Genomic DNA, 11,549 nt, shown 5'->3' on the forward strand with positions numbered 1-11,549 from the left:
TTCTTATTTAGAGAACAGTGTGGAATAGCATGGGGACAGGACCCATGGGCAGTCAGAGCTCCTGCTGCTGCCCTGAGTTGAGGGTTAGGGCTAATTTTATAAGGCATGGGTACGTGACTTATTTTTACTGGAAAAAGAAAAGATGATGTAAAAAGTCATTAAATGATTTCAGTGCAGATGGGGTCTGGTTATTGTGCGGTCATACAACTTTAGATACGAATCTGGTCATATAGATCGGCATGTAGGTGAGGATGCCCTGGGCTTCTCTCCCTGGGGCAGCCCTAATTCATACCATAAAAAAATCCACTGGGTCATATAGTTTGGTCACCTTGGGCTTCTGTAGCTGGGGCAGCCTTAATCCACATCAGGAGGACAGGGGTTCACGTGGAGGGGGTTGAGTTGATCATACTCCTAGTTCATGGCACATTATCACTGGTCTGTGCAAGGCCCCTCCCCTGTTTTCTGTATTCTACGTTAGCCCCATATCCCACTCTCATTGCTCTCCCTGCATAGGAGAAACTACTCTAAAGGATTTGAAATGTATCCTTTTGTTTGTATACATTGTTACAACATCTGTATTGTCCTCTTGTGTGCTTGTGTTCTTAATTTACATAAATTTCTTCTGTTTAGTACTTGTTTACCAAGCACAGTATTATAAAGGCCCATCCACGTCACTGTGTGCAAATCTAATCCATTATTACCAACTGCTGCCAGCACAGTTAATCTATCTATTCCCTTTGTGAAGGACACTCACAAATTGTGGCCCCTCCCGGGACTCTTTCTTATCCTTTAAAGGGACACAGTGCAGTGGGAAGAAATTGGATCCCAGTGACAACTCACCCCTAACAAGCTGAAAGACCTTGGCACTTCATTTAACCTCTGTGGGCCTCGGTTTACCCCCTAAACTCAGAGGGTCAAAGGTGGCCAAGTGGCAGTCTATGCGCTGCATTGGGCATACAAACCTGTCATGTTGTCCCCTTTGTGTTTCAATAAGAATCATAATAGCTAACATATGTCGAGAACTTTCTGTAGGACAGGCACGCTTCTAAGCGCTTTACATGTATTGTCATCTAAATCTCTTGACAATCCTATGACGTAGGTACTAGGTACTAGGATTATTCCCTTTACAGATAAGGAAATTGAAGCACACAGTAGTTAAAAACAAAACAAAGACTTGTCAAAGTTCCCACAGCTAATAAGTGTTAGAGCTGGGATTTTAATCCAGGTAGTGAGACTCCAGAGAAAGGTGTTTAACCACTACACTAGAGCTTCTTACATATAAAAAAGTTCACATGAATAATCGAGAAGAAAAATCAGGAGCTCTGGGAACAGTGGGTCCACCTTTCCGTGGATCTGTAATTGGTATAAAGGCTGCCCCTTTAGATAAGTCCTGTGCTTTCTTATTCACAGTCTCCACCTCTCCCTACTGCCTTATACCCAGGCTGCTTCACTCAGTTTCCTTATCCACCAGGTCCCTGTTTGCATTGAGTAGTTAGGGCATGAAGATGAGATGGGAGAGACAGATGGACAAATAGGAAGAAAAATGAGACCAGTTCCTGGATAACCTAATACATCCCGCCATTGCTAAAGTCAGGACCTGGACCTGAGCAGGTGAATCGCAGGTCTGTCGTTATCCTAATACATCACACTGCTGTAGTCAGATATTACTACATTATTGCTGTCTTTCCCTGAAGCCCCTTCCACCTCCAGGCCCTGTCATCTACAGTGGCTCATAACACCAAATGTACTCCTTGCTACACTCATCCTTATAGGCACAAAGCATTTTTCAGAGATCCTAGCTTGATCCCTATTCTTTTTTATGTCGTGGAAACTTCTTGCTTACTGTGTGTGCATGTGTGTGTTTTAAGGGCTTAATCCAGCTCTTCTGTGCAGATCTAGATGAAAAGACAAAAAAAGATGAGTTTACACAAAGTTGTTCTTTGCGATTAATAAATAGCTAAGTGGCGGAGGTGTTAATTGAAATTACATCTAACCTCGAGATTTGATGACCTGTTCAGCATGACCTACTAGCAAGCAACCCTCCATAGTATTAAATATCTTTACTAAGTTTATTTTCCACACATTTACAACTAATGCAAACATCCAAGCACTTCATAAAACCAAATCTGATAACCAATACTTTTGCTTCAGCACAGTCATACAACTCAAACTGGGGAATGTATGGCAGCCAGCTCAAGCCTCATGGAATGTTAGAGCTGGCAGAAACCCTGAAGGAAATCTAGTCTACCTTCCTCACTTTTCAATGAGGAAACTGAGTTCTGAGAGGTGAACAAGGCGACCAGGCCAGAGGGAGGGCTTCCCGCTACCCTACGTGGCCTCTCAGAGCTCTTCGACCTACCTCTCTGCATTTTCTCAAGTTCATGAAAAATTTTTACTTGACCTAGAAAATAAAACTGAAAACATTTTTTCTACAAATTTACTATTTTCACAGCCACTAGTAAACAACACATTTCCCTCTTTAAGAATTATGAAAGAAGAGCAGGTCCCATGGCCGGGTGGTTAAGTTCACACACTCTGCTTCCGCAGCCCAGGGTTTTGCTGGTTCGGATCCTGGGCGTGGACCCAGCACTGCTCATCAAGCCATGCTCAGGCGGCGTCCCACATAGCACCACCAGAAGGACCTACAACTAGAAAATAGAACTATGTGCTGGGGGGCTGTGGGGAAATGAAGAAGAAGAAAAAAAGAAGATTTGCAACATATGTTAGCTCAGGTGCCAATCTCTAAGAAAAAAAAACCAAATTATGAAAGAGTATTGGGTATTTATCCTAAAGAAATAAAAATTTCTGTTCACACAAAAACCTGTACACAAATATTCACAGCAGCTTTATACACAATAGCCAAAAACCAGAAACAGCCTGAAGGTCTTTCAACAGGTAAATGGATACACAAATTGTGGTATATCCATACATGGAATACTACTAAGCCATAAAAATGAAAAAACTATAGAGACACAACATCTTGGATAGATCTCAAGTGTTTCATGCTGGGTGAAAAAGAGCCAATATCAAAAGGTTGTATACTGTATTATTCTATTTATCTAACATTCTTGAAAGAACAAAACTATTGAAATAGAGAACAAAATTAGTGGTTGCTAAGGCGGCGGGGGGAGGGAGGGTGCGGAGAGTGACAATAAAGGGGTAGCAAGAAGTGTTTCCTTTGTGATGAAACAGTTTGTATCTTGCTGCATACATATGACAAAATTTTATAGAACTATACAGTGTGAAAATTAATAAACAGAAACCTCATTTAAAATGGAGTCAGGAAGCCCTGTAGTGGGAGCTCTCTCTCTCTCACACACACACACACACACACTCCATTGGTCACAGCTTTACAATTTGAGGCAGAAAGTGCAACTATCATACTTTACTACACCAGCAAGAGGAAGGAAGGTTTTCTCCTTGCCCTGCAACAGCCTAGCCAATCAGAAGCGCCACAGCTCAGCTCACTCTGAATTCTTACTTTCCTCCGATGAACAGTCCTTTAGAACAGCCCCTCCCAGCTCCCCCTTTTTCTCTATAAAAGCCAGCACCCCCTGTTTTGTTCTCTGGATTTGCCGATGGTCTGCCATAGCTTGCAGTTCCCCAGTCGCAGTTCCTCTGGCTATTCCTGAATAGACTCACTGTGCTGGCAAACTAACTGGACATTTTATTTTAAAGTTGACAACACACACACTCAAGTGCAAGTAAAAACTGATGAAATCCAAGTAAGGTTTACAGCCTAGTTAAATATTATGCAAATGTTGATGTCCTGCTTTGGTAATGTACTATAGTTAGGTAAGATGGTAGCACTGGAAGCAGCTGGGGGAAGGGTACATGGGACTTCTGCACTACTTTTGCACCTTCTTGGGAGTCTACAATTATTTTTAAATAAACAGTTTGAAAATTGAGGGGGCGGGAAGATTCTCAAAGCGTTCATAACTGCTAACATGTATACAGTGCCAGTAACTAACTGCCTGGCCACCGTCACCAACTGGGTGGCCAAAGGTTCCAGGTGCAGCACACCCCTCACACCAGATGCAGGGATCCAGTTGACTAACCCAGAGAAGGATGGGTCGAGGCTACTTCAGTTTCCACGGAGGACTCTGTGGCCATCAGTTTCCTGTCTGGAATAGGTTTTTGTTTTTGTTTTTGTTTCGAGGAAGATTAGCCGTGGGCTAGCTGCTGCCAATCCTCCTTTTGCTGAGGAAGACTGGCCCTGAGCTAACATCCGTGCCCATCTTCCTCTACTTTATATGTGGGACGCCTGCCACAGCATAGCATGCCAAGCGGCGCCATGTCCGCACCCGGGATCCAAACCACCGAACCAGGAGCCGGCAAAGCAGAACGTGTGCACTCAACCGCTGCGCCAGCCCCTTGGAATAGGTATATTAATCCACATCCCCTGGGGAGTTGCGAGGATAACAGAGAAAAGTATCTGCGATGAGGAGCTTGAGGCGCTCGTTCTTTTATATTATAATCACTTAGATGCCGCGGACCTTGAGGAGGAAAGGCAGGCAGGCCCTATAGCCCGGTCCTCCCTGGCCGTCAGCCCTCCCCCGCCCCGGCCCCAGCCCCAGCCCCAGCCCCTCCCCCCTCCGGCACCAGCCCCAGCCCCAGCCCCAGCCCCAGCCAGCACCGGGTCCAGGCGCCCCCGCGCGGCCCCCACGGGATACTCCGTCGCCCGGGCGCGGCGCGCTTACCGGGGCCTGCGGTTCATGCCTCCCGGCGCCCGGTCCAGTGCCGCTGGCCGGAGCAGCCGCCTGTGGTCAGCCATGGTGGGCCTGGCTGCCAGCCTCGCCTTGGGTGGTGTGTGTTCCCGGCCACTCGGGTCGCTAGGAGACCGAGTAGCTGTGAGCTGCCCAGACTCGCCCTGGGGTTCGGAGCGGCGGGGCGCCCCCTGCACAGCCCGGCTTTTCCCGGGGATCAGGCAGCCCGGGGGCGCCCCTGCGCCGCCCATCCCCGGGCGCAGCCTAGCCTTCTCCGACGCCCGGTAGCCGGGAAAGGGCGAAGGATTGGGTTATTGGTGTAACTACATTTTAACGGACTGGGAAGGCGGGTTCATCTTCCCATTGAAATTGACCGTAGGCTGGACCATGCTTTTTTGGCTTACTGTCGTTTCAAAAGATGTTTGTTGAAAGAAAGAAAGGAAGACGGCAGCCGGAGAGGTAGCAAGAGAAAGAGAGTAGAGACGGAGCGAAAGGAATAGACTGATTTCTAATGGTGGAAAGGCCTTTTAGCCAGGACTGTTTTCCTGGAGGTCTTGGAACTCCCTGGGCCGCACCGCTTCTGTGAATCGAGGGCGGCTCGTTGGTATCTGTCTAATCACCCACCAGCTGGTGTCCACAGTCCCTTCCAGCTCCCGCGTTATTTGATTCTTTTGCCTCCACTCACTTCAGCAGTGAAATTACCATCCGGTTGGCCCCTGATATGCAGATGCCCACGTAAATGTGGACGCATTAGGATGCGTTTTGGTTTTGCCAAGTTCTCTTGCTACTTCTGTGTATTCCTGATTTAAATATTAAGCGTTGCTGCCAGAGGAAACAGCAGCCTAGCATTCTCCCGTCTCAAAATTATCGCGGTACAACTCAACAACAAAACATCAAACAACCCAATCAAAAAATGGGCTGGAGACATGAACAGACATTTCTCCAAAGAAGATATACTGATGGCCAATAGGCACATGAAAAGATGCTCATCATCGCTGATCATCAGGGAAATGCAAATCAAAACTACACTAAGATATCACCTTACACCCATTAGAATGACAAAAATATCTAAAACTAATAGTAACAAATGTTGGAGAGGTTGCAGAGAAAAAGGAACCCTCATACACTGCTGGTGGGAATGCAAACTGGTGCAGCCACTATGGAAAACAGTATGGAGATTCCTCAAAAAATTAAAAATAGAACTACCATACGATCCAGCCATCCCACTACTGGGTATTTATCCAAAGAGCCTGCAGTCAGCAATCCCAAAAGTCCTATGCACCCCAATGTTTATTGCAGCATTATTTACAATAGCCAAGACATGGAAGCAACCTAAGTGCCCAGCAACAGACAAATGGATAAAGAAGATGTGGTACATATATACAATGGAATACTACTCAGCTGTAAAACAGAACAAAATCATTCCATTTGCAATAACATGGATGGACCTTGAGGGAATTATGTTAACTGAAATAAGCCAGCGAGAGAAGGATAATCTGTGTATGACTCCACTCATACGAGGAATTTAAAATTATGGACTAAGAACAGTTTAGTGGATACCAGGGGAAAGGTGGGGTGGGGCGTGGGCACAAAGGGTGAAGTGGTGCACCTACAACATGACTGACAAACATTAATGTACAACTGAAATTTCACAAGATTGTAACCTATCATTAACTCAATAAAAAAAAAGAAAAAAAAATTATCGCGGTAGTTAAATTGTCCTATATGGTAGGATAATTTTCGTAGTCATTTAAAGACGAGCCTTCTCATCTTCAAACTCTCCCGGAGTAAATTAGCTTCACCTTTGGGAATCTATTAAACATCAGGATAGTATTAAAGTGCCCTGACTGGTACTAGTTCCAGCATCTTCACTTGCTGTGTGTGTTCAGCCACCTTTTCTGCTCAGTGGAGAGCCCTGGAGTCCCACCGCCTGAGATGAATCCTGGCCCTGCCACTTAATTATGCACCACGGGGCACAGTTACTTAAACGTTTTTTAGGTTCATTGATTTCCTAGTCTGAAAATGGGGGAAATAATAGTGTCTGCCTATAAGCTTATTGGGGGATTCGATGAGATAAGGACTGTAAAGCCCTTAACACAGGGCTGGCAGTTAAGAATCCCTCAATTACTGCCGAGAGTTACTATTACCTCAGCTGTGAACTGGGGATAGTAATATTTGCCCTGCCTACTTCACAGCATTGTTACACGAGTCAGTCAATGGAGAAAACCACAAATGAAATCATTATAAGGAGCCTGATTAGTTGTTTTTAATTTTTTTATCTTTTTATTACTCTCTCTGATAATATCTTTGATATTAGTTTGTTTGGTTGCCAATTCAAGCTTTTATTGCTTTGAGGAAGTAGAGTTTTTCCATAAAACAGAGGGTCAGGATCATGTCCATCTTGCTTCTACTACTGTGCCTGGCACGCCACACAGTTGGTACTCATTCAGCAAATATTGTCTGTGATGGCCACGCTGGGCTCTAGGGACGCAAAGGAGAATAAAACAGGCTTGATCCTTGTCACCTTGGTAGTTAGTTTCTAGTGTTTACTGCCTGAATTAATAAGAAACCACCTAGTTTCATGACTTTTGCATTCTCACAATTTGATATTTGCTCCAGGTAGTGATTTTGACTCCAAATCTGGTAGCAGATAACTAAGATTCTTTTTATTTCACCACATTTCCTACCTTGATTATAGTCATTACTCAGGGAATCTCTCATTCTCTCTCTCTTTCTCTTTTGCAACACAAAGATAAAATGTGTTACATGTAGTAATCTAATGAGTAGATGTTATTGAAGAGTGAGGATGATGATGTTCCAGGTGTTCTTCGAGCCTTATTGCCTGGTAGTGTGACCACTTCATTTCCAAATAGGATTACTCAAATATAGCCATAGCAGGGTTGCCGAACACGATTACCGCATCTTTCCCACTCAAAGACTAATTAATGTCTCTGTAGCCTTTTACTATGTACTCAGCAATACTTAGTTCATGGTACTTTCCAGAAAAAAAGCATTTGAACAACAAAACAACAGAACTTTAAGCTGAGAAATTATAGCATGGTCTTGGATTGGCAGAAACCCTTGGCATCTGGACAGAGTGTCACAGTCATCCCTGCAGGACTACAGTGAGGCTAGACAAGCGCCTCTCAGGCCAGTTCTCACAGAATTTCTACAGACAAATTCACAGTGGACATGTGCTCACCAACAAAAATAGCAAAATCCCTGAGGACACAAGGCACAATGACTAAGACACAGCCGAACCAACAAAGAACAGAATCAGATCTTCAGGGACTTTATGTATTGGATGTTTGGATACAGAACATAAATAAATATGGTTAGTTATGTATAAATATATGTTTATGTACATAAAATAAGCATGTTTAATGCATTTAGGAAATAGAGGGAACTGGAAATATGAACAAAGTACAAGAAACTATTTTTTAAAGATAGATCTGAAAAAGAACCAAATAGAACTTACAGAAATGAAAACTATAATCATTACAATTTAAAACTCTGTGGAATGGTTAAACAATAGATTAGACCAGCTCAAGAGAGAATTAGTAAACTAGAGACAGCTTTAAATGCCCAGGATACAGCACATAGAGGTAAAGAAATAGAAAATAGGGAAGAGAAGAGACATGAACATATGGAGTAAAGAATGAGAAAACCTAACATACACTTTTTTTAAGTAAAGAAAAGGGTGGAATTTAATTTTTACTCACAGGACAGTGCAAGATATGCAATTCCATACAGAAATAAGAAATCCTTGGAGAGGGGAAGCTTCATGCAGTATGTACAGTTTGGAACTGTTCAAGTGGAGTTTCATTGTAAAAAATGCTATAGTAACAAACCACATTTAAAGAGTTCTTAGTAGAGAAACAGTAAGACAAATTTATACTAAACATAGTATACAGCAACCAACCTTATGCCTCAGCTGTACAATCTAAAAGTGCGGGAGCGCCAGCCTGAACTTGGAATGTAGCCTTCAGAGGTCGTTTCTGGCACTACATTTTGAACTTTCTCTTCCCCTACAGAAAAATACTTCTCCATCCAGCTGAATGAAGCTTTGTACACAGACTAATTTTCATGGTTTTGCAGAGTTTCAATTTTGCCCAAACCTCCACATTCTTCAATCATTATACTAAGTGTCTCAGTTTCGCTTAGTTTCTCAGCAGCCTGAAGATATTTGAAACGGCATCCAGAATAACCAGAATAATTTTGGTTATCTTTCACGGTTTAGAGTTTCAACAGTGGTTGTATTATGCCCCAGTGAACGAGGTATACAATCCGTCCAACTGTTCTGCCACTTGCATGGTTGATCACAGCCCATACAGTTTTATGTCTTAAAGTCTGCCTTAAAGAGAACACCAGCAAGGAATGGCACTAATCCATGATTCTCAACTTGCTGTATCTGGTGCTGGCGGCCAGCTGTGATGTTTGACATTGTCCACATAGCCGCCTTCTGAATGTTAGTTTTGAGGTTCATTAGCAGCCTAGGAAAGACAACTACGTGCTTCTACGTCTATTACAACCCGAATCTGTTCATCTGTCCCAGTGGTAATATTTCCTACAGCTCTTAGCGCAGGAGTCACAATTGGCAATTCAGTAGCTCCTAGAAGCTTCATAAATTGGGGCACAATTCCTGTTTTCATGACCATTTCAGTCTATTCATTTGGACCCTCAGTAAGGTAGGAAATGGCCCAGGAGGTATCTAATACTTCTGGATCATCGTGATGCAGGAGACAAAGTAAAGTAGGAAGAATTTGCTCAACCACATCTAACGGGAGTGCAGACTTCTCGTTGCAACAAAGATTTGAAATTGTCCAGATAAGATTACCTAAGATTACCATATGCTAAAGATGACATCTTAGGAGCTGCAAGAGCCAACAGTGGATCAACTGTACCATACTTGATAACCAGGTCTCAGAAAACAGAACTATCACCTGCAGTGTTTCCTAGAGTCCATACAGCTTGTTCACTAATGGGAGCATGGGGAGATGCCAACAGAGAAATGAATGCTGGGATAGCACCTCCATCTACCACAGCCTTGCTCGGTTCTGATTTCCCAGAAGCAATGTCAATGAATTAGCGTCCTCTTTGGTGGACATGGTTATGAGACAAAGGGAGAAAGCTACACAGCTGGCTTAGACTTCCACAGGAGGCAGTGTGGGGCTCACAGGCTGCAGGTCAGCTGCCCCCAAAATCTCTACCACAGCTCAGCCCAAAGATGGTGTCCTAACATACTTCTAATCGTATTTCCATAAGAGGATGGGAGAGAGAATGGGAGAGAGGCAATAAGTTAAGAGATAATAGCTGAGAATTTTCCAGACTTGATTAAAGATACAAATCCTCAGTTTCAGGAAGAAAATGGACTCCAAGTAAGAGATATAAGAATAAAATCTCAGTTAGCATTTCACCAGAAATACAAAAGACAAATAGCTGACATTAAAAGTAGCCAGATAGAAAAGATAGATTACTTACAAAGGAACAAAAAGTAAACTACAAGCTAACTTCTAAAGCAGTGATAGAAGCCAAAGACAGTAAAATCATCAAAATTTGTGTGAAAACAACTGTCTATTTAGAACTGTATACTTAGCAAAACTATCTTTCAATAATATGGCTCAAAAACATTTTCAGAAAAACAAAAACTGGCAGAACTTATCAACAGACCACAAGTAAAGAAAATTCTAAAGGGTGCACTTCAGATAAAAGGGAAATGATCCCAAAATGAATATTGAGAAGTGAGATGGACTGTTGAACAAAAAAATTATAAATATGTAGACTTTCTTTTAAAAAAAGTTGGTTCTATAAAATAATAATAAAGTCTAATTAGTGAAGATCAACAAAAAGAATTTATCTGAAACACTGAATTATTTTATTTAGTTGAGGAAAGGATGAATATATTAATTAAAGAAAGATATACCAGGCCAATTGTAACCAACAGAAACCTTTTGGTTAAGCTATTAACCAACAAAAGAAAAATTAGATAAATTGGACTTCATAAATATTACAAACTATTGTGCATCAAAGGACACTATCAATATGTAACTATATTAATATCAGACAGAATAGACTTTAAGGCAGAAAAGATCATTATAGATATATAAAGATTATTAAAATATTATGCAAAATCATAAAATATTCAATTCACACACACACATACACACTAGATAGAGGTATACAATTCTAAACTTAATAATATAGGTTAAAATATAAAAAGGAAAATTGATAGGCCTAGAAAGAGAAATTGATTAATACACTATCCTAATGGGAAGATTTTAATACAACTCTCAGTAATAAATCAAACAGACCAAAAAAATTGGTGAGGACAAAGGATTTAAGGCGAGCAGACATATGTGGAACTTTGCATCCAACAATAACAGAAAACACATTCTTCTCAAGAACATATGAAACATTATATTTGCAAGTTCATAAACAAGTTTTAACACATCTCTGAGTTGGTGTCATTTAACCCATATTCCCTGATCACAGTGCAACTGAGTTATATGCCAAAAATAAAATCATATTTGAAAATAAAACAAAACAAATAATTCACGGGTCAGGGAAGATATCAAAATGAAAATTAAAAAGTAAACATGAAAATTTCAAAAATTGTGGGGTTCAGCTAAAATGATACTTAGAACAAAATAACTTTATATTATTAAACTAAAAAAATAAGAAAGGTTAAGACCTAAATAAATGGAAAAACATCTCGCGTTTGTGGATTAGAAGATTTAATATCAAGATGATGGTACTACTCAAAGTGATATACTGATCCAATGTAATTCTTATCAAAATCCCAGTAGTGCTTTTTGCAGAAATAGAAAAACCCATCCTAAAATT

The 11,549-nt window shown here is 41.7% G+C and overlaps 1 protein-coding gene and 1 pseudogene across 5 annotated transcripts in view; both read right to left on the reverse strand.

The window, feature by feature from the left end:
- Positions 1 to 5,011, reverse strand: part of FAM47E (family with sequence similarity 47 member E) — a 31,827-nt gene extending 26,816 nt beyond the window's left edge. For 3 of the 5 annotated variants that reach the window (XM_023637932.2, XM_023637931.2, XM_023637933.2), the window contains exon 1: positions 4,701 to 5,011. In XM_023637932.2, the coding sequence (XP_023493700.2) occupies positions 4,701 to 4,957 (257 nt within the window). In that variant the 5' untranslated portion in view covers positions 4,958 to 5,011. Of the gene's footprint in view, positions 1 to 4,058; positions 4,125 to 4,700 lie in introns of all 5 variants that reach the window. The other 2 variants (XM_070263676.1, XM_070263677.1) reach the window with 2 other exon arrangements.
- A 3,618-nt stretch (positions 5,012 to 8,629) lies between these two features.
- Positions 8,630 to 9,788, reverse strand: LOC100630159 (importin subunit alpha-1 pseudogene; annotated as a pseudogene).
- Between the last annotated feature and the right edge of the window lie 1,761 nt (positions 9,789 to 11,549).

The sequence above is a fragment of the Equus caballus genome, chromosome 3 (assembly GCF_041296265.1).
Source record: "Equus caballus isolate H_3958 breed thoroughbred chromosome 3, TB-T2T, whole genome shotgun sequence".
NCBI classification, from domain to species: domain Eukaryota; kingdom Metazoa; phylum Chordata; class Mammalia; order Perissodactyla; family Equidae; genus Equus; species Equus caballus.